General features: G+C 58.9%; 1 protein-coding gene across 1 annotated transcript; it reads left to right on the plus strand.

The window, feature by feature from the left end:
* Positions 1-9,204: 9,204 nt before the first annotated feature.
* On the plus strand, positions 9,205-22,886 carry LOC138069117 (maestro heat-like repeat-containing protein family member 7). The gene is made up of 23 exons (XM_068959698.1): positions 9,205-9,381; positions 10,629-10,783; positions 11,280-11,374; positions 11,584-11,709; positions 11,821-11,900; positions 12,363-12,483; positions 12,812-12,898; positions 13,703-13,807; positions 14,229-14,409; positions 14,851-14,960; positions 15,491-15,640; positions 15,846-16,000; positions 16,403-16,550; positions 17,164-17,351; positions 17,440-17,577; positions 18,106-18,220; positions 18,689-18,826; positions 19,330-19,506; positions 20,125-20,262; positions 20,575-20,676; positions 21,037-21,139; positions 21,362-21,421; positions 21,730-22,886. Exons 2-23 carry the CDS (start codon positions 10,630-10,632, stop codon positions 21,894-21,896), a joined length of 2,838 nt encoding a protein of 945 aa, XP_068815799.1. The 5' UTR covers positions 9,205-9,381; position 10,629; the 3' UTR covers positions 21,897-22,886.
* Positions 22,887-23,180: the final 294 nt, after the last annotated feature.

Genomic DNA, 23,180 nt, shown 5'->3' on the forward strand with positions numbered 1-23,180 from the left:
AAGGAAGAGGAGGCCGGAGCTGGGAGGAGGGACAGGCCTGGCCTTCTGGGGAGGCTCGGTGCCAACCCCCTGTCCTTGTGCTGTCTGCAGCTGCTGAGGGACAGGAGCAGAGTGGAGCAACACCTGCGCCAGAGCCTGCCATACCTGGAGAACCCGGACGCATCCTTGCGGGAGGCAGCTGTGAGGTTCATTGGTGAGCCACAAGCCCAGGGCCATGCCTGCCCACCCAGACGGGCACACAGGAGGGTCTTGAGTCCCTCCCACCGTCCCTGGGTCCTGCACCGTGGGGACGGGGCTGGGGCCAGCCTTGCCCAAGGGGAGCAGGCTGCATGGCCAAGCTGGCAAGGCCAGATGGGAGCTGTGCTGCTGGGGGCTTGCTGGGGAGTATGAGGGGTGAGCGGAGGTGTTTGCCTAGGGCTCATCGGGCAGCAAGTGAAGAAGCGGAGGAAGGAGAAGGTGCAGGAGCTGTGCACTGGTGAGTGAGAGCAGCGCTGTGTCAGGCAGCCCTGGCAGGGAGGAGGGAGGAGGCTGGGAAGTGAGCTGCAGTTCACTGGCCTGCCCCAGGTGAGGAAGGCTCTGTGTCCCTACGTGGGGGAGAGCAGGGGGTATTTGGGGCGCATCTGGGGCTTGGCCGACCTGCAAGTGCCAGCTGATCCATTTGTCCTACCTGCTGCCTCCTCCGCATGGGAAGAGCTGAGTGGGGCTGGCCCTGCCTGGGGGGGGATTCCTGGGATCTCTGCAAAGGTGGGAGTCTGTTCTCAGCTCGGTGCCTTTCTCTCGCAGCCCTCCAGCCCCTGGAAAATGATGCGGAACCTTTAGTCCGTTGCCTGGTGTCACAGACCATCATGAACCTGAGGGTGCCAAGGAGAACATCAAGATTCCACCTCGGAGCACTGTGTCCCTGGCTCCCGAGAGCATGGGCGAGGTGGCACCCTCCCGCCAGGACGTGACTCTGTTTGAGCAGAGCTGACGCAGCTGTGCCAATGTCATGGTGCTGCACACCACGGACACACGCAAGTGTGCTGGAAGGTCTGGCTCATTGCTGGCATCTCCCGCAGCCCCAGGACAGCTCGACTCCTCAAGCACAGCCCCTGTTGTGCTACCGCTTCATGGCTTTGTTGGGCTTCCCGCAAAGATACAGCCCCGTTTCCTCAGCCGGAGTGAGTGTTCTTTTTTTAGGGAGCCAAAGGCAAGGGGCAAAACTTGCTGCCTGCATGAATCTGGCTTGTCCTGGGGGGGACGGGGTGTCCACTCGTTCCAATATGCCAGGCCAGCGTAGAGCGGCCTGACACACTTTGGTTTTGCTGCAAAGCGTCAACTGCTCTGCTGGCCCACAATAGCCAAGGGAAAGGGGGAGAAAAGCTTTGGCCTCCCCTGCCCTCTCCAGTCACCCCAGGGCAAGAGCAGGCCCCTGCTGTCTTCAGGGCTTGCATCTCAGGTGGAAGGGCAGAGCTGGGGTATGACATGCAGCTCTGTTTCTATCGCCACTGCCTACCCTGCGCATGCAGGCCTCAAGGCCGAACCGTCCATGAACTCCAGAATCATTGCTGAGCATGTAACGGCCAAACCCATTAAAAGCAGCTAATAAAGATACACAGCTAGCTCATGGGGCTAAAAAGTAGACTGCAGGGGACAAGATGGGATGCACGTGGGTTGGGGTTGACCTCGGAGGAGATAAGGGACTGTGGGAAACAAGGACATGGCAACCAGTGTGGGCTGAAGGCCAAGACCAACCAGAAGGAGAGAGACACCAACCAGAAGGAGAGTAAAGAAGACTCAGTAAAGAAGATTGGGGGAGACCTTCCCTGGCAGGTGGGAAATAAAACTGTAAAGGGTCTAATTAGGCCAGAATTCCTTTGTTCAAGGTCCCTCCCTGGAGGCACCCAGCTCCAGCAGTTACTATGCTGCACCATCATTTAAAGAAATAAAATTTTGCTGCTAGATGTGCGTGAGGCTCTGCTTCTTGGAAACCTAGGATCAAAGTGTTTCCACAGCACTTTGGCACCCCAGATGGGAGTGTAGCCAACCACCATTGGACCCTCTTGGCTCCAAACATCCAAATTTAGAAAAGGAAAAGGAACAAAAAGGAGAAAAAAGCCGTTACAGTCAAATCGATCCCTAGCTAGTTAGCTGTCCCTTTATGTCAGGATGATTGTCCATCTTACAATTAATGTGGGGGTTAACCCAAGGAAGGATCCTTCGATTCTAAGAAATGAGCTCTGCTGCAGCTTATATTGGAAGATGAAAAGCCTCACTGAATGGATTATTGGTATGTGTGGGATAATTGGATGTGGGACCGGCGAGATCCAAGGAGGACAAACGGCACCCTCTGTAAAACTACTCTTGCTGCAGCAGATATAGGTGTCCCAAATAACGCCCCAGGAGCTACTGCTCCGCCTTACACTCCTCCGGTGGCGCCTCCCGAAGATCTGTCTATCTGTCCCTCTCCTCCTCTTACTCAGACTTCCCCTCCTCCCGTGGCAGGACTCCATCCTATGGTTGCTAATGTTTTACCTAATGCAGCAGCACTCCAACCGAGTGCAGCGGGGGCGGGGGGGGGAGCTAACCCCCCCTCACGTGGTACTGCATGTATTTACTAGCCAACCCTGGAGTCCGAGTGATTGAGCATTGTGGGCAAGCAAAATGCCCAGGTTGAGGGAGGATGCGGAAAGGAGCGCTCAGCTGTTTTCTAATATATATGCACTGGGTAGAATCCAAACTGGCGGGATACCCAAGTACTCTTGAGAGAGTTGTTCTGACCAAACTGGCGGGATACCCAAGTACTCTTGAGAGAGTTGTTCTGACCAAACGAGCGAGATGATAAAATAGTTAATAAAGAGGCAAAGTTTGTACAACAGACTGGGGGAAACACAAATCGTTAGCCAGCAAACGATCCAAATTGGGATTACAATAACGCAGGGGACAGAGTCGCTTGCCAGACAGGACTCCGGAACTCGGTAGAAGCTATTAGAGCATGTAGCAAACTAGGAGTGGATTGGACTAGAGTGCAGGAGCGTAGACAGAGCTTGGACAAAGAGGCCAGGGATTTTGGGGGACGACTAGGGCAAGCCTTGTTGAACTATGGGGGAAGGACTTTCCAGAATTGGAATGATGCACTAGCCATTAGTGTCTTTGTCCATCAGGCCGCTCCGGATAGCCCAAAAGAGTTGAAGGAGCACATGCCAGGGTGGCAAGGAGAAACTTCACAAAGGATTTTAAGCGTGGCAGTATTGGTCTATGACGGGAGAGAGGAGAAACAGCAAGGGAAGCAAGCAAAGGAACGGAAAAAGGAAAACCAAGAAGAGGCTAATCTCTTAGCAGCAGCTTCAGCACAGAACTTGCAAATTAGAGGAAGGGGTAGAGGAAGAGACAGAGGAGGCCGAGGAAGGCTAGGGCAATGCCAAGGGCAAGGACGAGAAGGGGACAGGAGAAGACGGGGAGACAGTGAGGGACCGGAATGTTATTTCTGTGGCAATGTAGGACGTATGCAGAGAAAATGTCCCCTTTGTCCAAGAAGGCCCCCAGGAGTAAGGAGCCCCCAGGCAAGCGGATCAGCTTGGGAGGGTGGACAGTATTCACAATGACTAGAGACAGGGGAATCCAGAAACTCTGAGGAGAGAGAAATGTTTAGCATATTGTGTACATCTTCGAGATGCTGTCTCTTAGGGAGATACCTGCTTTTTCAAGAGCTGCAGACAAACTTCCAAAAGAGCAGTACCATCTTCATGTTTGCTTAACAGAAGGATTATCCTAGTTAAGGCGGGCTTATCTCCTTCAGTGTTCTGCCTTCAATAACTAAAAATGGTAACGTAACTTCTTGTTTGTCATAACGCACTATTGGGAACGGGATTACAATCGAAAAAGAGGAATGCCTATACTTTGTGCTTCACGAATTAGTGCCTGGCTGCAAAAGCACAGCTGCATCTCAGTTCTTGAGTCTCCAAACCAAATCCGTGCAGTAAGGCTTTCTTAACAACCCAGCAACACCTTGGCGCCTTTTCAAGTGACTTGTGATTTGTGGCATAATGATTAAAGCTTTTGCTTCTCTCTATTTGGTTTTCCGAAACATTAATTTGTAATTTAACTCGATTGCCTTGTCTGATGTGTTTGTATGAGAACCCTTTGTCATTTTATAATCAAAAATACTATTGTTGTAGCTGCAAGCAATCACCCAAAGATTTCTATCTGTAACTTTACTGGGATCCTGGGATGCAACTGGAATTACTCAGCTCCTATTACATCTCAACAGCAGCTGCAGTCCAATTCTACACTAAACCAGTACAAAAGAAAAATCAAAAGAACTTCATTAGTGAGGAACTCTTTTTGAAAGGTCACTAACAGCAACAGGAATTTTTAACCTTCACCTGGTAGTGATATTGCTAGCATCAACATTGTTCTCTTTACTGCTCATAATCCTCCTACACCTCTGTGTGTGTGGTAGTTATTGCGAAAGACACAAGCCCTGCTGTTATATACTGAATTAATATATGCTGATCAGTAGACACTGAGGTCTATTTATACCACGAGGCAAGAGGCTCCTGTACGGCCACTTTGTGAGGTGGAGGGTTTGACTCTAGTTGTGGGGGGGAAGGTGGCAGGACCTTCGCCCTCCACTTTCCCAAGTGATCGACCATGACCTTGGCACATACAAACAACTAGTGGTAAAGTCACTAGCAGAAAGCCCGGCTGAGAAGTCCTCGCTGGGGAGCAAACGAGAAACTTCCTCCTGAAATTTGAAAGGTACGTGACTTCCAATATGACACACCGTGGCTAGATCACACCTGATTTGGCTAATGGTACAAATCATGGACGTAGTATAAATAGACATCACTCAGGACAGCCATTTGAACTCTCCTGAGGAACAACGCGCCTCTACACTGCGATCTCCCCTCGACTGGGGACATCTCTTAAAGTTGAAAGATCCCGCACACTCCATGAACAGAGGTCAAAAAACCTATCATTTAATCTAAGGTAAACTTCACAAAAAAAAAAAAAAAAGGAGAAAAAGTGCCTCACATTCTCCTCTACGATGTGCACAAATACTCTACCCCAATATATGTATCCAGCAGGTGTGCTCATAGAAACCAAGGGAGGACTGTTGGAGAAGGAAATTGTAGCCGATTTAGCTTCAGCTTCGCATAAGTCTCACTCTTGCTTAGCATCAGTGCCTAAAGTAGATGAAGCCTGCAGGCCTCAAGGCTGAACTGTCCTTGAACTCCAGAAACATTGCGAAGGATGTGACCTTGCCAGTGTTGTAACTGCCAAACCAGTTAAAACTAGCTGACAAAGATAGAAAACTAGCTCATGAGGCTACAAAGTAGACTGCAGGAGACAAGATGGGATACACGTGGGTTGGGGTTGACCTTGGAGGAGATAAGGGCCTGGGAGAAACAAGGACATGGCATCCAGCCTGGGCTGTAGGCCAGGAGCTGTCAGAAGGAGAGAGACACCAATCAGAAGGGGAGAGACCACCTACTCAGTAAAGAAGATTGGAGGAGGCCTTCACTGGCAGGTGGGAAAATAAAACTGTAAGGGGTCTAATTACCCCAGAATTTCTTTGTCCGGTGTCCTTCTCCAGAGGCACCCACTTCGAGCTGTTTCTATGCTGTAAAATCATTTAAATAAGTAATTATTTTATTTAAAATAATGCCCTGAAGCCTGCAGGCCGAAGCTTTTACCGAACCTGTGGGCTGCTGCTGACGCAACAACTGCAGAAGCAGCCAGAATCAGCCCTCCAACTTACAGAACACAATGGACAGAGGTCACGGTTAGCCTCCGGATCAGATAAGGCACTTTGAAGCAGGAACACAGCAACCGTCCTGGGATGTAGACACAATCCATTTACAAGGAAAGAGACCAGCAACTCAGGAAAGAAGACTGGAAGAGACTGTCACTGGCAGGCGGGGAAATAAGACTGGAAGGAGTATAATTAGCCCAGAATGTCTTTGTTCTGGGTCCCTCTTTGGAGGCACCCAGCTCCAGCTGAAACAAACGATCGTATAAGAGTCTGACTCTGACTTAATGGTGAATGCCTGCGGACCTTTATAACACACCCATCTCGGAAGGACTGTCATTGAGCTCCATGGCTTGAGAGATAAAGTAGCCCCTGTAGCCACTAGAAAGGTTACTTGCTTTCCAGCAACTTTCCTGGTTATGCAGCCCTGACTAGCCAAAGGGATTACATCCAAAAACATACATACACATCGAATACAAGCACAAGGATATTCCTCCTCAACTAGTCATTCATCAGTTCGGCCTACATCTTGATTTTCTCCCGAAGGAGGATTCACCCCTGACTGTGGCTGAATTCGTGCACAGCTTGGGCACTCACGCTGCATATGTCCTCACTTCCCACAATAATAACCCTCCCAAGAACCTAACCCAGGTGCAGAAGTTAATGGAATTCCCCTTCCTCCCCTCATGACTCCTTGTCCTACTGCCATCCCACCCGTCCACCATCCAGAAAAAGAGCCACAACCTTGTTTAATCACAACCTCATGGGCAGAGAGGAACCTTCTCAAGTTCAACAAAGGCAAGTGCAGGGTCCTGCACCTAGGGAGGAAGAACTCCATGGCCCAGGACAGGCTGGGGGTTGACCTGCTGGAAAGAGGGTACAAGAGAGACATGGCCCTACTGGAGAGAGTCCGGCGGAGGGCTACAAAGATGATGAGGGGACTGCAGCATGTCTCCTGTGAAGAAAGGCTGCGAGAGCTCGGCCTGTAGAGCCTGGAGAAGACAAGACTGAGAGGGGATCTCAGTAGAGCCCAGGGACAGGACAAGAGGCAACGGGCACAAACTGAACCACAGGCAGTTCCATGTGCACAGGAGGAAAAACTTCTGGGCTGGGAGGGTGACGGAGCACTGGCACAGGTTGCCCAGAGGGGCTGTGCAGTCTCCTTCCCTGGAGATACTCAAAAGCCATCTGGGTGGGGTCCTGGGCAATGTGCTCTGGAGGACCCTGCTTGAGCAGGGGGGTTGGACTAGATGATCTCCAGAGGTCCATTCCAACCTCAGCCGTCCTGTGATCGGTGATTCTCCAGGACCTTGACAGTGTTTGCAAAGGAATTTGTGCAGCTACTGACACAAACCCCTCATCTAGGGGACTTCCTCTTGTAGACATGGCCCCACCCTAGGTTTCCGAGGAGCAGAGTCTCATGCACATATAGGAGCAGAATTAATTATTTCTTTGACATGAATTACAAGAATAAATGACAGTACAGGAAGTAACAGCTCGAGCTGGCTGCCTCCACGCAGGGACCCTGAACAAAGACATTCTGGGCTAATCAGACCCTTTGCAGTCTTATTTCCCCTCCTGCCAGTGACAGTCTCCTCCAGTCTTCTTTACTGAGTCACTGGTCTCTCCCCTTCTGACTGGTCTCTCTCTCCTTCAGACAGCTCCTGGCCTACAGCCCAGGCCCTTATCTCCTCCAAGGTCAACCCCAACCCACGTGCATCCCATCTTGTCTCCTGCATCCTATTTTACATCCTCATTAGCTGCTTTTGTAGCCTTAGTAGCTGGTCATAAATGGTTTTGCAGCTACATTGCCAGCAATGTTTCTCAAGTTCATTCACAGTTTGGCCTTGAGGCCCGCAGGCTTCATCTACTTTAGGCCCTGAGACTAAGCTGAAGCTAAATCAGATACAATGTCCTTCTCTGACACTTCCCATGGTGGGAGGGTGTCACTTACTTAGCCAACTTGAGACTTCCCACAAATCCAATCCCCACTTAGAAGTATTCTAAGAGAGAAGAGTCACTCTTGCATTGCTGTCCTTTCTCTCATCCATTCCATCTTTCTCCTCCCCCATTGCATTGAGCTCGACACGGTAGGTGCAAAGTCCACTGGACTCCACGGGAAGAACTCCACCTTTGCAGTTCTTTGTTCTTACAGATGTCATCCATTATCAGATTGCATTTCTCTGGGAAAGGGCAAAGGAGCAAGCCACCGCTTCAAACCAGCAATGCTTGCTGCACCAGCTGCAGCTCACCTGCGCAGCACATTCCCTCTACTGCTCATCGTTTCTGCTCCTGGAAGGATGGATTTCCAGCCTTCAGGTGCTTGCAGGAGTCCAGGGCATGCCTTAAAACAAAGGCCAGCCTGTGGCGCCCTTTGTGCTGAGATTCATCCAGCTTTCTTGGCAACACCTGTGGTCAGTCACAGCCAGGCTTCTGCCCTCAACCTTCTTCCATTGTGCGGATGTATTGCTTGGCCACAACGCAATAAGCAGAGAGAGTTCCACTTCTTGGAATAGGTGCTAGCATGCCACACTAGAAAGCACAGCGGTGCCTCTGTCAACATCAACACCTACCGGTGGGAAAAGAGCCTTCTAGGCTGAAATCGACTCACGTATGAAGGTCAAAGAACACCAACTCAAGGGTTTGGAAAAGAAAGAGTGCTTTTCTCCTCAAAACAAACAAAAAAAACCCCTCAGTTTTCATACAGTCCTCCCAGAGAAATTGCTCCTTGAGTTCACACGAGGTTAGCTGTTTTGCTTTTGTAAAACACAGGGAAAAGGTTTTAGGTTTTACAACAATTTCTTTTAGACAACGGGCAGGCGTCCTTTTCCAGCTCCAACCGTGCCAGCTGAACGGGCCAACATCCTCCTACTTGCAGGAGTGGAGGGCATAATTTCTACGCCGTATAACGTGCTCCAGCCTGAAGCAGTCCAGGCTGCTCACCAGCTCTTTGCCCGACGTCCGTGTGGTTTTCCGCCCACTTGGGAGCCCTGCCACGGCCCCGGGGGCCAGCAGAACTGGCAAGGCCAATAATCTGTGCCGTGCAGAGAAGGGGCCAGGTGCCGGGCGGGAGAACGCTGCTTGGCGCCAGCAGCTGCCGCGGGCGGGTGGAGAGCCCGCCCCCCGCCCGGCCAATCGGGGAGCGAGGGGAGGCAGCGAGCGAATGGGTGCCCGGGAGGGGCGGGGTGAGCCGTGAGCGACACGCAGGCCGCCCAACGGCCGCCCGGCGGGCTGTCCCTGCGGCCGCGGCCGGGGCCAGCGTGGCGCAGGGCCCGGCGGCGGCGGCCTGCTGCGTGCGCGGGGGCCGGGGCTGGCCCGGGCGGGGCCCGTGGGCGAGGGGCGTGCGGCGGGGGCGTCTGCGCCACGGCCGCGCCCCAGCAGCCTGCTGCGCTCCCTGTGCCGGCGCGGGGGGCCCGGCTGGCGCCCCGTCCCTGCCATGGCCCCGCCCCTCCGCCCCCGGCCCCGGCCCCGGAGTTGGGTGCTGCCGTGGCCCAAAATGGCGAAGCAGGCAATTCCCCCTGAGCGCAGGAAAGCGCTTTTTCCCCGCGAGGGCGCTTAAGCAGTGGAGCAGGTTCCCCGAGAGGCTGTGGAGTCTCCGCTGCAGGAGAAGCTGCAAAGCCGCCTGTGCTGGTGTGGGGCAACGTGCTGTAGGTGCCCCTGCTGGAGCGGGGCTGGAGCAGAGCATCTGCAGCGGTGCCTGCCACGCTCAGCTGCCCCAGCACGGCCCGGTCCTGCCCTTCCTCTGCCTGCCGGGGTGGGGCGCGAGGGGGCCCGGCGGGAGCGTGAGCAGAGGGGCTGCAGGGTAGGGGGCTGGTGCGAGGGGGAGGGCGGCTGGGGAAGGGGTTGGGGCTGGCAGTGGGGGTTCGGGCATCTCCCTGGGGTTGGTGCTTGGGGGCTGGTGTTGAGGGCAGGGCTGGGGACGAGAGCTGGCTGCATGGGGTGAGGGGTTGGGTGAGGCGTGGGGCGAGGTTTGGTGGTTGTGCTGCGGGTTTCCGGTGCTTGCTGTGAGTGTTGGCTAGCTTTGTGGGGGAGTGGGCTATGGCAGGGGTGAGGGCTGGGGTGAAGGCTAGCATTTGTTGGCTAGGGCTGAGGGTTGGAGATGCCGGTGAGGGCTGGAGCAAGAGTTAGGGAAAGGGGTTGGAGGTCTGGGTTGTGGCTGGAGGGTTAGAGTTTGGGGTGAGGGATGAGAGGAGGGGATTGGGGCAAGAGGTATGGTGGGGTCAAGTTTTGAGGTGGTGCTGGTGGTTAGTGGTGAGCAGGTGAGTGCAGCCAGGCGTGGGCAGCCGGGGATGAAAGAGGAGGGAGGTGGCCATGCGGAGCCGCGCGCGGCCCCTCGAGCTGCCTCGCCCTGCCCTGCCCCAGCTCCCTCCTGCCCGGGGCGGCCGCGCTGCGGCCCTGGAGCCCCTGGTGGCGCCGGCTGCTGCTGCTGGAGCAGCTCGCGCAGCAGAGGTGACCTCAGAGCCGCCCCCGGCGGGGCCATTGTGACCCCCCCCGTTGTGACACCGGCGGCGCTGTCAGGTGCGGGCAGTGTCCGGGCGGACGGTGACGGGAGAGGGCAGGAGCGCGTGGAGCTCGAGGAGGAGCCCCCGAGCGCAGCCGCGTCTTTCCCTGCCGCCCCGGCAGCCCCGCGGAGTCGAGGCGCTTGCCGAGGCCTTGCCAGCTCCTGCTGCGGGTGAGAGCGACGGGGCCGGGCTCGGCAGTGCCACGGGGCTGCGGGGGCCCTCGGCCGCGGCGGGGGCAGGACCTTGCGGCAGGGGCTGAGGCGCAGGAGAGCTGGCTCCAGGGCCGGGGCGGGCGCGGGGACCTTTGACTGCGCTGCCCCCACCTCCGTGGGGACCCTCCCCAGCTCTGCATTAAACAAGTGTCCCCCTCCTGCCTCTGCTCCGTGCCGCAGGATGGCGGAGAGACCCCCCAGCCGCCCGCGGGTGGCCTGGGAGCAGGAGTACGGCTGCCCGCGCCGGGCATCCCAGGAGCAGGACAGGGTTGCCGAGGAGAGCAGCTCTGCCTCGAGGCCCTTGGAGGGGTTCGAGTCCCAGGCGTGGCGGAGAGGTGAGTGAGCGGCCCCGTGGGGCTGGGCCGGGCTGGGGTGAGGGCCGGGGAGCGCACCCTGCTCTGCGCCGGGCTCCCATCTCCCCAGCACGTGGTGTCGGGGTGCCTGGGGTGGTGGCACAGCGGTGCCCGGATGCCAGGGCCCGCTCGGGGCTTGGGAGCTGGCCCCAGCGCAGCATGCGCCCAGGAGGGAGAGCGCAGATGGACGCAGCTCCTGCTGCCTGGGACGGGCAGCGAGTGGCAGCTCCGTGGCAGGAGGAGGGATGCTGCCCGTCTGGCAGCACGTTCCCCAGCCTGGTGCAGTTGAGGTTTGCCCTGCCTGGCTGGCTGCAGCAGGGCAGCCCATGTGCTGGGCACCGTGCAGCCTTGAGCAGCGTGGGGGAGACTGCGTGCCCGGGAGCAGGCCCATGGCTGGCCGGCGGGCAGAGCTCACTGCGCAGCTCTCTGCTGCCTGCCCTCCATCTCTGCAGTGCTCCTGGCTCTCTTCCTTTCTCAGGTGCAAGGTTTTCCATCAGCAGCTGGTCCGAGCTGTCCAGAGAGGATGAGGAAGCCTTGGACTTCATCCAGGCCTTTGTGGGTGGCCGAGAACAGGTAAGTGCAGCCGTTTCCATGGGGGCTGTGCCTGGGTCTCCCTGCGGGTCCGCCCATGTCTGCTGGCAGGCTGCTGGGGAGGTGCTGGCTGTGCAGAGCTGCTGCCGTCCGGGGTCCCGCCCAGCACTGCAGCCCCCTGGCTGCTCTGGTCCTGCTGGCCTTTCCTGTCCCCTCTCGCGCTCACTCTGTCTCTCTTCCCCGTCTGTCAGCAAGAGGCGCAGAAGCTGAAGTTTCTAGCGTCCATCGGCACCCTCTGTGGAGGCAGCAGCGCCAAGACCTTGTCCTGGGGCCTGGAGGTGTTCTGCTGCCGACACGAGCTGGCCGAGCATATCGAGGTGAGGGGAGAGGCAGCAGGTGTGAGGACAGGGGCAAGGCCAGCTGGGCCCTGGGTCTGCTGGTGCTGGGTGATGGCAGTTGCCGCGCTGACTGCCGGTTGTGCTGTGCAGGTGCTGCTGGAAGAGGAGCCCTTGGAGCGCCTGGGCACAGCGGTGCGCCAGCAAGCCATGCTTGCTATCACGGCAATGAGGTAGCTAGCAGAGCCCCTGGTTTGGCCAGGACCTGTGCACAGCATGTGCCTGATGGCACCATGCCTGGCTGGGAGGTGTGCACCATGGTGGGAGGAGGCTGGCGGTGCTGTCTGCTGCGCTTCTGCTCTCCCCTTGCTTGTCAGTAGGCTTGTCAGTAGGGCAGATGGGAGGGCAGAGGGTTGCCTGCTGCAGCTCCCCAGGGCCCCTTGGCTGGTAGTGCAGAAGGGGAGGCAGGTGGTAGAGAAGGGGGGAGGCCTAGCTGCCTGGGCTCTCCTCTGGCCCTGGGCCAGTTCATGGAGGGAGGAGGTGCCTCCCTGCAGGGCTCCCTCACGTGCTCTCTGTAGCAGCCGGGGGACTCCTGCCCCAGCGGCCCACAGCCACCTCCCCAGGGCATCCAGGCACTGCTCCCAGCACCAGTGTCCAACAGGCATCTCTCTCTCTCTCTCGCTCTCTCTTTGCAGTGCAGTGGAGCCGGTTCTGGAGGGCAAAAAGAGCAGCCTTCTCCATGCCTGCTTCAAGAGTGTCTTCTTGCTTCCTCCAAGAGAAGACATGGAGACCGTGGACATGTCCCTCTACTCCAAGGTAGGTGCTGGGTGAGCTACAGGGAGCCCGCCAGCCCCTCTGGGCTTGCCCCTGGCTCCGCTGTGCTGAGAGGTGACTGCCAGCTCCAAGGCTGGGCAGGATCTCAGCTTTGTTTTCCCACCCTCCTGCCTTCATGCCCTTCCCGTGGGCTGGGCCATGGGCAGTGCCCAGGGGCTGGTCCGTGCACAGCAGGTCTCCTGCCCTGAGGCCTCTCGTTGGCCCGTGCAGGGCAGCGGGTGTCCTCGCTGGGCAGCAGGGGTTCAACTGAGTCTGCTGTGGGTCAGAGGCAGTGGGGAAGGAATGCCACAACCCCCTGTCCTCCTTGCAGACCCTCGATGCCATGGACAACATGTTGGAGGTGCTGGTGCTCAAGTCGGCCACTTCCAGCCTCCTGGAGCTGCAGAAGATCTTGCAGGTGTGGCATTTGCAAAGAGTGGGCTGCATTGGGCCTGTTCCTCGGCCCAGAGGGAAGTGACACCCTCGAGTGGACATTCCCCCCCCGAGTGCCATGTACAGGCAGCACGCTGCAGGCAGGGGGCGTTTCTCGCTTGGGTGAGCAGAGGTTCCCCACTGGGCTCTTCTGTGAGCCCAGTGTCCCCTGGCTACAGCCCAAGTCCCTTCCCACCCCAAACATCCTCCAGGCTCTTGGGAACACCTTGCCCCCATGAGCACTCCTGGGCCACCTCTGCCCCCAAAGCTCTCCTTGCACCAAAGCAGTGGGAGGAATGTCACCCTTCTTCTCTAGGCACTGCACTGATGGCAGCTGGTGCTGCTGTCCCCCCGCCTCCGCGTGCCTTGTGCTTTCCTTGCCAGATCAGAATGGGGCAGAGACCCACTGGGAGCTGCCCGTGCTGCAAGGGGAGCCGAGCCCAGAAGCTTGGTTCTTCTGCCATGCCAGGAGGCCGGAGGCCAGGCTGCCCACTGCAGACCCCTAGGGAAGGTGTGGCCTGAAAGGCCTGCCATCCTGAAGAGGGCACCCGGGGCCATGTGCATGGCCAGGAGCAGAGGCTGGGAGGGGGCTTAGGTGTGGCTGGCTGCCTGAGGGCAAGGTGGGCCTTGCAGGCTGGGGCCTGTAGGGGCAGGAAGGCCATTCCAGGCTTGCTCTAGCTCCGAGGAAGCCTTGGTGCACTGTAGGACTGCAGGCAGGCGCTTAGCAGAGCTGCTCCTGCTGGAGTGGGCGTCAGCTCCCCGGGCAGAGCAGTAGCCTTTCTCCTTGCAGATGCTGCTGCCCTTCACCAAGACGGAGAGAGCAGCTGTGCGTGAGAGGGCCGTGGGGAGGATTGGGAGGCTGAGCAAGTTGCTGGCCAACTATTCCTCGCTGGAGGTAAGGAGCCAAGCACCGTGCAGCCCCCGCTTTGGCCCTTTGCAGCAGCCCAGAGCACAGTGCAGCTCAGGGGGTCCCTCGGAGGGAAGCGTGGGCACAGGTTAAGGCACTGAGCAAGGCTCTGCCCTGAAGCAAAGCTCTTTGGCCCTCTCTCCATGGGCTTTTCTCTGCAGTCCCTTTGTCGCAGGAGCCAGCTGTGCCCCCAGCCCTGTGCAGGGGAGCAGTGCGCGCGGAGCATGATGTGAGCCGCAGCCTGGCAGTGCTGCCTTTGCTGGGCTGCTGCTTTGGGAGGCAAGGCCTGCAGGGCCCTCGAGAGCTTTGGCTCCGCTGGGATCCATGCCTGGGCAGAGTCTTGGCTTCAGGGCTTTGGTGGCGACTGCCTCCCGTCAGCCCTTCTACCTGTCCCACCCGCCTTGCCCAGGTGTGGCACCCCTTTGGAGGAGTGGATGAGAGCCCTGCCTGCTATGGGAAGATCCCCGTGCCGATGCTGGGACAGCTGGTGGGCTGTCTCATCCTTTGCTGTGCTTACGAGGACGCGGAGACCAAGGGCGGGGCCTTGGATGCTCTTCATTGCCTCTTCAGATTCGTCGTGCAGCGAAAACGTAAGAGAAGCTGTGCTGGGCTGTGTGCTTCTGCACGCGGCCACGCTGGCAAGGCCGGGGAAGGCATCGCACTGCCTCGGCCCCTCTGCTCAGTGAGGCAAAGGAGCAGGAGGCGCGGCTGATGTAGGAGCAGGGGAGCAGGCTGTTAGTACCTGTCCTGGATACCACTGGCCTGGAAAACGCTCAGCAGCCCCTGCTCAGAGGCTACGGCTTGTGTCGGGCTTCGCACCGGAAAGCCCGTGAGGCTTTTGGTACCCTTTGAAGCAGTTGCCCTTCTCTGCCCTGGAATAGGCCCCGACCCTCCCTGGGAATCCTGCTCCCCATCCATTCCTGGCATGCCCTTTGTCTCTGCCAGGCTGGTTTCTCTCTGACGCCATGAGTCTGCCAGCTGCAGCTCTGCATGACTCCTGCTGACCGCTGTGTCTTTCTGCTGCTGTTCAGGCCGGGCGATGCTGCAGGATGATCCAGAGTATGTGGAGCCCCAGAAGGAGAGGGAAGCCGACAATGAGCTCTGCCTTTCGTGGACGAGCAACATGAGCGTGATCATGAGGGTGAGGAGCACTTCCCTTGCTGGGACTGTTGGGCATGGGGTCCTGAGGAGACGTGGATGAGCAAAGGGATGCCTAACGAGTGGGGCTGAGGGGGCCTTGGGGTTGATGCAGAGGTGGTGGTGGAGAAGGAAGCAGCTCTGAGTGGCACCTAGAGTACTGGTTGCTGCCTGGTAGCAGCCCTGCTCTCACTGCTGTGTCTCCCGCTGTCCCTGAGCGGGGACTAGCCAGAGGCTTGGCTCCAAGAGTCCCAGCAGCAGCTGCAGCCTGCTGGCCACCGGCAAGCTAGGGTTGCCTGCAGAGCCAGTGCACTGTGAGCCTGCTCCCGAGCATCCTGCCTTGCCCTGGTGGCCCTCTGGCCACATGCCCCATGCTGCTGCTACCCAGCACAGCGCGTGCTCCTGGCTCTCCTGGGCCACGGTGCCAGCACTGCCCCGCACCTCTCTCCAGAGCCACATCCACTGCTTAGCTAAGCAGCAGTAGTGCGGCCCGCAGCGTGACATTTCTTCTCTCCTGGGTCCTTTCTGCCCCAGCTGTTTGTGAAAAACCTGCAGCCTTCCGAAAGGACAGACGTCATTGTCACAGCCATCGAGGGCATGAGGAACTGCAGCACCTACAATACGGAGGTGGCTTCCCACATGCTGACCATGTTCCTGCTGGACGCTTTCTCTGTGCTGGAAGATGTAAGGAGCCTGGGGCTGGCGTGCGTGGGGCTCGACCCTCTGGGGCGCTGTTTCCCCGCCGAGAGCCAGTGTTCTTGGGCAGCGGAGCCCCTTGGAAGGCAGCAAGGAGCGGTGGGAGTGGTGGAGAGGGAAGGAGAAGTGAGTGGGAGCTGGGGTATTGGCTGCTCTCTGGGAGCAGCCTCACCGTCCGCCTTGTGTCTTCCAGGTGCCACGCATCATAAGGTGCCTCTACAGGAACGTCAAGTATGTGAGGGAGCTGTCGGCCCGGGTCACCCTAAACAAGACCCTTTGCCAGCTGGCCTGCTTGGAGCCCAGCGAGGTGACCATGAGCCTGCTGTACTGCTCGCCACTGTGCAACAGGTATGGGGCCCGTCAGCCTGGACGGGCTCCTTGGCCGTGGGGAGAAGGGCCCAAAGAGGGCCAGAGGCAAGCAGAAGGCCAGCACACGGCTGAGGGGCAGGGCCCTGTGTCTCGCCCACCGTTTCCCAGCCCTGGTGCCTCAAGCAGGCCTTGAGGAGCCAGAGCTGAGCAAGTGTCCCTGCCTTGAGCCGCAGAGCGCAGCGGCTCTGCACGCTCCCTGCCGCGCAAGGGGCTTCAGCTTGGTCATGTGCTGCCTGCCTGGGCAGGACCCTCTTGGGGCTGCCAGGGAGGAGGGGGTGGGCAGGGGCAGGGCTGGCACACAGCTGGGGACCTCCAGGGCTGGCCCAGGCTACGGTGCTGCGGCCAAGGAAGTGCCACTGACAGAGCGCTCTGGGCCTGCAGCACTGCCGTGAGCATGTGGAAGGTGCTGATGGATAAGCCGATGCTTGCGCCGGACATGCTGCGGGAGCTGCTGAGCTTGCTGGAGGAGCGGCCACTGCGCAAGCAGTCCAGCTCCGACAGGGACAACAACTGCATCCTTCCGCTGGCCGTGAGTTAGGGGACGAGACCTCCCGTGCCCCCAGGCTGGTGCCTGCCTCCCTGGGCCCCCTCCCCCTCTCCACTGCTTGTGTGCCCCCAAGCAGGGACCTCTCCTGGGCCCATGGCTACAACATGGCCAGCGCCAGGCCTCCGACTGTGCCAGCGCACAGGGCTGCCAAGTGCTGCCTGGCCTCTCTGCACACCAACAGCCAGGCTGGCCATGCCCAGGAAATCTCCATCCGACGCTGTCCCTGCATCCGCCGACCTCGCTCAGCAGGCTGGAAAGCCAGGGTCGGGTTGGGGGCAAGGTGAGGGGCAGGAGTAGGGCTCCTGCAAAACCTGGGCAGGCAGCACGGCCTGGGACAGGGAGCCTGGCCGAGCGTGCACGCTACACGAAGCCTGCCGAGGTGATGGTCATGCTGAGGCAGGAAGGCTCACTGTGTACAACCAGGAGCTGAGGCCCAAGAGCCTGCGGGCGCTGGCCCTGGTCAGGCAGCCAGGCTGAGGCCTCCAGCTGCATTTCCCATGCTCCAAGGCTGTGCTCGAGCCTCCCACCTGGAGGGCTGTGGAAGCATGCTGGGGACTGCTCGGGAGTGAGAGGTGTGTCTGGGTGTTTTCTGCAGGCAACGAGGGCACTGTGTGAGATCATCCGGGAGCCCGTCTGCCCAGAGGCGGTGAAGGCGTTTTTCCCCCAGCTCTTCCTGGCGCTGCTCTTGCAGATGGTCTTCACAGCAGAGTTCAGCCACCAGGAAGCAAATATCTTCTTGAGGGAATGTCAACGGGATGAGTCCCGTCCCACCAGCCACGTCAGGTGCTCGATCCCGCTCGCCCTGTCTCTGCGCTGCACCTGGAGGCAGGGCCAGGCTGCCAGTGTGACCTGGGCTTTGCTCTGCATGCAGGTGCGCCGTGCAGGCCATGAAAAGTCTGCTGCGCTGCGCCCACTATGAGACCATAGCCGTGGCTGTTGAGAGGAAGGGCGGCTGGGACCTATTTCTGCATGCGGACACCTCGCAGAAGGGAGTGGTGGTGCTGGCCAGGTAGAGCCCTTTCCGGCCTGCTCTGGCCCAGCACCTCTTCCCTGGCTGTGGGGTGTGCCTCCCCATGTGCTTCTTGGTGGGGGAGGGGGAACGCCACTTCTCCAAGAAAGGGGCTGCAGCCTCAGCCCTTGTGGCAAGGGCTCGCCCAGCAGAAGGGCCCTGGGAGCTGCCATGCTGCCCAGCTTGGAGAGCTGCTGGGGGAGCAGGTGGTGGTAGGAGCTGTGGGAGAGGGTCGTGCGCAGGAGAACCTGGGGAGGGCCCAGGGGCACAGGAATCCAAAGCGGGCAGGAGAGGGGATGTGTGGGCAGGCCATGCCGCCTGGGCAGGAAGGCTGTTTCTCCGGTCTCCCACCAAAAGGAACGTAATGATGCCTGACGCTGACTTTCTAATGGCAAGGTGTGGTAGGGCAAGAGCAGTGCTCCATGAGCAAATGCCGCTGGCTGCAGGAGCTGCGTGCCAAGCAGAGCGATGCCAGAGGAGGTTTGCCTGCTCGGCTGAGGCCCAACACTGCCTTCTTGCCTCTGACAGAGCAATGAGAGGGGCTGCCAGTCACCTGCGTCGCTGGATCTTCCGCCAGCTGGCAAGGCTGCTGAGGAGGGAGGACCAGTTTCATCAGCTGCCCGTCATGGCTTTCTTTGTCGAGGTGGGCCTCATGGCAAGCAGTGCCTCTCTGGAGGGGCCTCTAAATGCTGTGCTCGCTTGTGCACATGCATGTGGGGTGATGCTGGTGAATGGAGCTGGGGCAATGCATACGCTCCTGTTAGTAGCCCCGGCCTTGGCTCGTTTCTGCTGGGCGACCACTCGTAAGCACTTGTATTTCGTGCCTGCTTTGTGGCAGCTGTCTGTGTTCAATTGCTCCTCCAAGGGATGAGAACAAGAGGCTGCGGAGGGTTCAGGGGACGGGAGGAGGAGGCGAGCAGTGTGTGCAGTGTGCCGTGAGGCGCGGGGCTGGGAGCAGGGCCCAGGGGTGTCTGCACAATGCCTGCTGTGTTTGGGCTGAGCTTTGTGAGGGCCTGGTGCCCTTGCCCTGGATGGTGGGTGGGATGGAGAGCTGCACGCTGCAGGCAGTGCTGCCGGCTGTGCCAGTCTTTCAGTGCTGTGTCCATTTCAGCTGCTGGAATGCCCTGACCTTGCCGACATGGATGAGGAGGTCCTGCCACTCGTCCAGGGTTATGCGCAGAGTGAGAGCCTGGAGATGCGCAGACTGGCGTTCAGAGGCCTCGTGGCCCTGTTGAATAGACCCAAGATGGTGAGGAGGGGGGCAGGCGGGTGAAGCCATGCTGGCAGCCTGGGGCTTGACAGGAGACACTGGGTCAGAGAGTGGCTTGGACTTGGCTGGCAATCCGGAGGTGTGGTAGCTGCTCCCAAGTCTCCGCTGCCCCATTCATCTGCCCCGAGTGTCATGCCAGGCCCTTGGCCGTGCTGCACAAGGAGAAAGGCACCAGTGCCCAGCGGGAAGATCTGGGAGAGGGACAATGAGCTGGAGCACAGGGCCGGGCTAAGGCAGCCAGCTGCTCCTGGGCCTTGAGGCAGCAGCTTTGCTCCCTACAGAGGCCAGTGCATGCTGAGGGCCCCCTTGGAGATCTGTGCCCTGCACTGCAGCCTCTGTGCCCAAGGCCTGCGTGTGTGCAGAGCCCTGGCCCTGGCCACTGAGCCCTGATGGGAAAAGAGCAGGCAGAGCACTTTTGGGCGGGCGGGGGGGGGTCGGGTCTGGCCTTGCTTCCCACAAAGAAAGTTGTGCGTTTCCCACAGAAAAGGAGAATGCAGAGCCTGCTCCCAGACAGCATGGAGTGGCTGCAGGATGCTTGCAGGGAAGTGCGTGTGGGAAGCCTGATGCTGCTGAGAAACATCCTCAGCTACCTGGAACAGAAGGGCTCCAACCCGATTGTTCTGCAGCTGGCCGAGAAGCTTCTGCCTCGCTTTGATGACGTAAGGCTGATGGGAGAGCCGGGGCTCTGCTGGTGTGTCCGGGGGTCCGTATGCGTGGTCTGGGTGCTGTGTGCCCCTCTGCATACGTGCCTGTTGGCACGTCCCCGCACAGGCCCTGCTGTATGTCAGGAAACCTTTTGCCCTGTGGTTCTCAGCCCATGCCCTGTGCTGGCCTTGGTGTCCGGGGCTGTGGGAGTAGAGCAAACCAGCCCCCTGTCTGCTCTCGGCTGCTGCGTCTCGTGCTTGGCTGCGTGCGGCGCTTGCCGTGGCCTGGGGCAGCGATGAGCAGAGAGGTAGGAGCAGGCTAGAGAGCGAGGGAGAGGCCGTGCCGCGGGGCTGTCCCTTTCTGTCCTCTTGTTGTGTGCGGGGGCCCTGATGGAGGCCTCGGGAAATCCAAGAAGCTCCCTCCAGAGGGAGAGGGAGACAGAGCCCGTCATCAAAGCGGGGCTCATTGTCCAGGCTGCCTCAGCAGAGGCTTGTCCTCAGCTCTGACCTCTGGCCGGGCTGGGGGACAGTTGTGCCCGGAGAGGACGAGGCCTTGCAATGGCAAACGCTCTTGTCGGGCCCCGTTCCTGGAGTCGTTGCTGAGGCCTCCCCTCCTCTCCTCCCTGGCTGCAGGAAGACAGCAGAGTGCGAGAGCTCTCCATGCTCCTCTTCAAAGACCTGCTGGAGATTGTGGTGGGGAAGAACAAACGGAACCTGAAGCAGCATGCACAGAGGAGCCTGGTGCCGCTCTTCCTCCACATGAGTGACAAGGTGCAAAGAGTGGCCCAGGTAGGGAGCAGTGTTTTGGGGAAGCAATGCTGACATGCCGAGGGTGGAGGTGAGCAGCAAGGCAAGGGCTGCTGCCAAGTGTGCCTTGGAACGCATGGCAGCATGAGGTGCAGCTTCCTGTGTGCCGAAGGACAAGGCAGAGCTGCCTCTGCCTTCAGGGAGGGCCAGACCTAGTGGCACGCTGCGTCGTGCCATTTGGGGCTGGGAAAGGCTGGGAGCCTTGCCAAGACGAGGGGGACCCAGGGTGTCCTGCCGTGGCTGCGGTGGCATCTCCTGGTCTCTGTTGCTCTGCAGGCCTCTCAGGAAGCCCTGGTGAGCGCTGCACAGTTCCTCAAGTGGGAGGAGCTCAAGCAGCTGGCCAGAAGAGCGGAGACATGGAAGATCGGGGAGTGCGTGGTAAGGACGTGGCCAAAGGCCCCGGGGCCGCGGCGGGATGAGGCCTGCCGCCATGGCCAGTGGGCAGGGTGCACAGCTGTGCCCCTCACGCACTGCTGCAGCCCAGAGCCCTCTACTCTAAGTGCCCGCTGGGGTGCTGAAGGGGCCCCTGGCCTGGCTGGGCCTTGGCAGAAGCATGGCGGGGATCTCAGCACCCGCAGGCCCCGCTCTGCCCTCTGCTCCCTCTGAACCTGGCTACCAGCCAGCTTCTAGCTGGGAGGCGTGGGCAGGAAGGAAGAGGAGGCCGGAGCTGGGAGGAGGGACAGGCCTGGCCTTCTGGGGAGGCTCGGTGCCAACCCCCTGTCCTTGTGCTGTCTGCAGCTGCTGAGGGACAGGAGCAGAGCGGAGCAACACCTGCGCCAGAGCCTGCCATACCTGGAGAACCCGGACGCATCCTTGCGGGAGGCAGCTGTGAGGTTCATTGGTGAGCCACAAGCCCAGGGCCATGCCTGCCCACCCAGACGGGCACACAGGAGGGTCTTCAGTCCCTCCCACCGTCCCTGGGTCCTGCACCGTGGGGACGGGGCTGGGGCCAGCCTTGCCCAAGGGGAGCAGGCTGCATGGCCAAGCTGGCAAGGCCAGATGGGAGCTGTGCTACTGGGGGCTTGCTGGGGAGTATGAGGGGTGAGCGGAGGTGTTTGCCTAGGGCTCATCGGGCAGCAAGTGAAGAAGCGGAGGAAGGAGAAGGTGCAGGAGCTGTGCACTGGTGAGTGAGAGCAGCGCTGTGTCAGGCAGCCCTGGCAGGGAGGAGGGAGGAGGCTGGGAAGTGAGCTGCAGTTCACTGGCCTGCCCCAGGTGAGGAAGGCTCTGTGTCCCTACGTGGGGGAGAGCAGGGGGTATTTGGGGCGCATCTGGGGCTTGGCCGACCTGCAAGTGCCAGCTGATCCATTTGTCCTACCTGCTGCCTCCTCCGCATGGGAAGAGCTGAGTGGGGCTGGCCCTGCCTGGGGGGGGATTCCTGGGATCTCTGCAAAGGTGGGAGTCTGTTCTCAGCTCGGTGCCTTTCTCTCGCAGCCCTCCAGCCCCTGGAAAATGATGCGGAACCTTTAGTCCGTTGCCTGGTGTCACAGACCATCATGAACCTGAGGGTGCCAAGGAGAACATCAAGATTCCACCTCGGAGCACTGTGTCCCTGGCTCCCGAGAGCATGGGCGAGGTGGCACCCTCCCGCCAGGACGTGACTCTGTTTGAGCAGAGCTGACGCAGCTGTGCCAATGTCATGGTGCTGCACACCACGGACACACGCAAGTGTGCTGGAAGGTCTGGCTCATTGCTGGCATCTCCCGCAGCCCCAGGACAGCTCGACTCCTCAAGCACAGCCCCTGTTGTGCTACCGCTTCATGGCTTTGTTGGGCTTCCCGCAAAGATACAGCCCCGTTTCCTCAGCCGGAGTGAGTGTTCTTTTTTTAGGGAGCCAAAGGCAAGGGGCAAAACTTGCTGCCTGCATGAATCTGGCTTGTCCTGGGGGGGACGGGGTGTCCACTCGTTCCAATATGCCAGGCCAGCGTAGAGCGGCCTGACACACTTTGGTTTTGCTGCAAAGCGTCAACTGCTCTGCTGGCCCACAATAGCCAAGGGAAAGGGGGAGAAAAGCTTTGGCCTCCCCTGCCCTCTCCAGTCACCCCAGGGCAAGAGCAGGCCCCTGCTGTCTTCAGGGCTTGCATCTCAGGTGGAAGGGCAGAGCTGGGGTATGACATGCAGCTCTGTTTCTATCGCCACTGCCTACCCTGCGCATGCAGGCCTCAAGGCCGAACCGTCCATGAACTCCAGAATCATTGCTGAGCATGTAACGGCCAAACCCATTAAAAGCAGCTAATAAAGATACACAGCTAGCTCATGGGGCTAAAAAGTAGACTGCAGGGGACAAGATGGGATGCACGTGGGTTGGGGTTGACCTCGGAGGAGATAAGGGACTGTGGGAAACAAGGACATGGCAACCAGTGTGGGCTGAAGGCCAAGACCAACCAGAAGGAGAGAGACACCAACCAGAAGGAGAGTAAAGAAGACTCAGTAAAGAAGATTGGGGGAGACCTTCCCTGGCAGGTGGGAAATAAAACTGTAAAGGGTCTAATTAGGCCAGAATTCCTTTGTTCAAGGTCCCTCCCTGGAGGCACCCAGCTCCAGCAGTTACTATGCTGCACCATCATTTAAAGAAATAAAATTTTGCTGCTAGATGTGCGTGAGGCTCTGCTTCTTGGAAACCTAGGATCAAAGTGTTTCCACAGCACTTTGGCACCCCAGATGGGAGTGTAGCCAACCACCATTGGACCCTCTTGGCTCCAAACATCCAAATTTAGAAAAGGAAAAGGAACAAAAAGGAGAAAAAAGCCGTTACAGTCAAATCGATCCCTAGCTAGTTAGCTGTCCCTTTATGTCAGGATGATTGTCCATCTTACAATTAATGTGGGGGTTAACCCAAGGAAGGATCCTTCGATTCTAAGAAATGAGCTCTGCTGCAGCTTATA

This window comes from Struthio camelus, chromosome 13 (assembly GCF_040807025.1).
Source record: "Struthio camelus isolate bStrCam1 chromosome 13, bStrCam1.hap1, whole genome shotgun sequence".
NCBI lineage: Eukaryota > Metazoa > Chordata > Aves > Struthioniformes > Struthionidae > Struthio > Struthio camelus.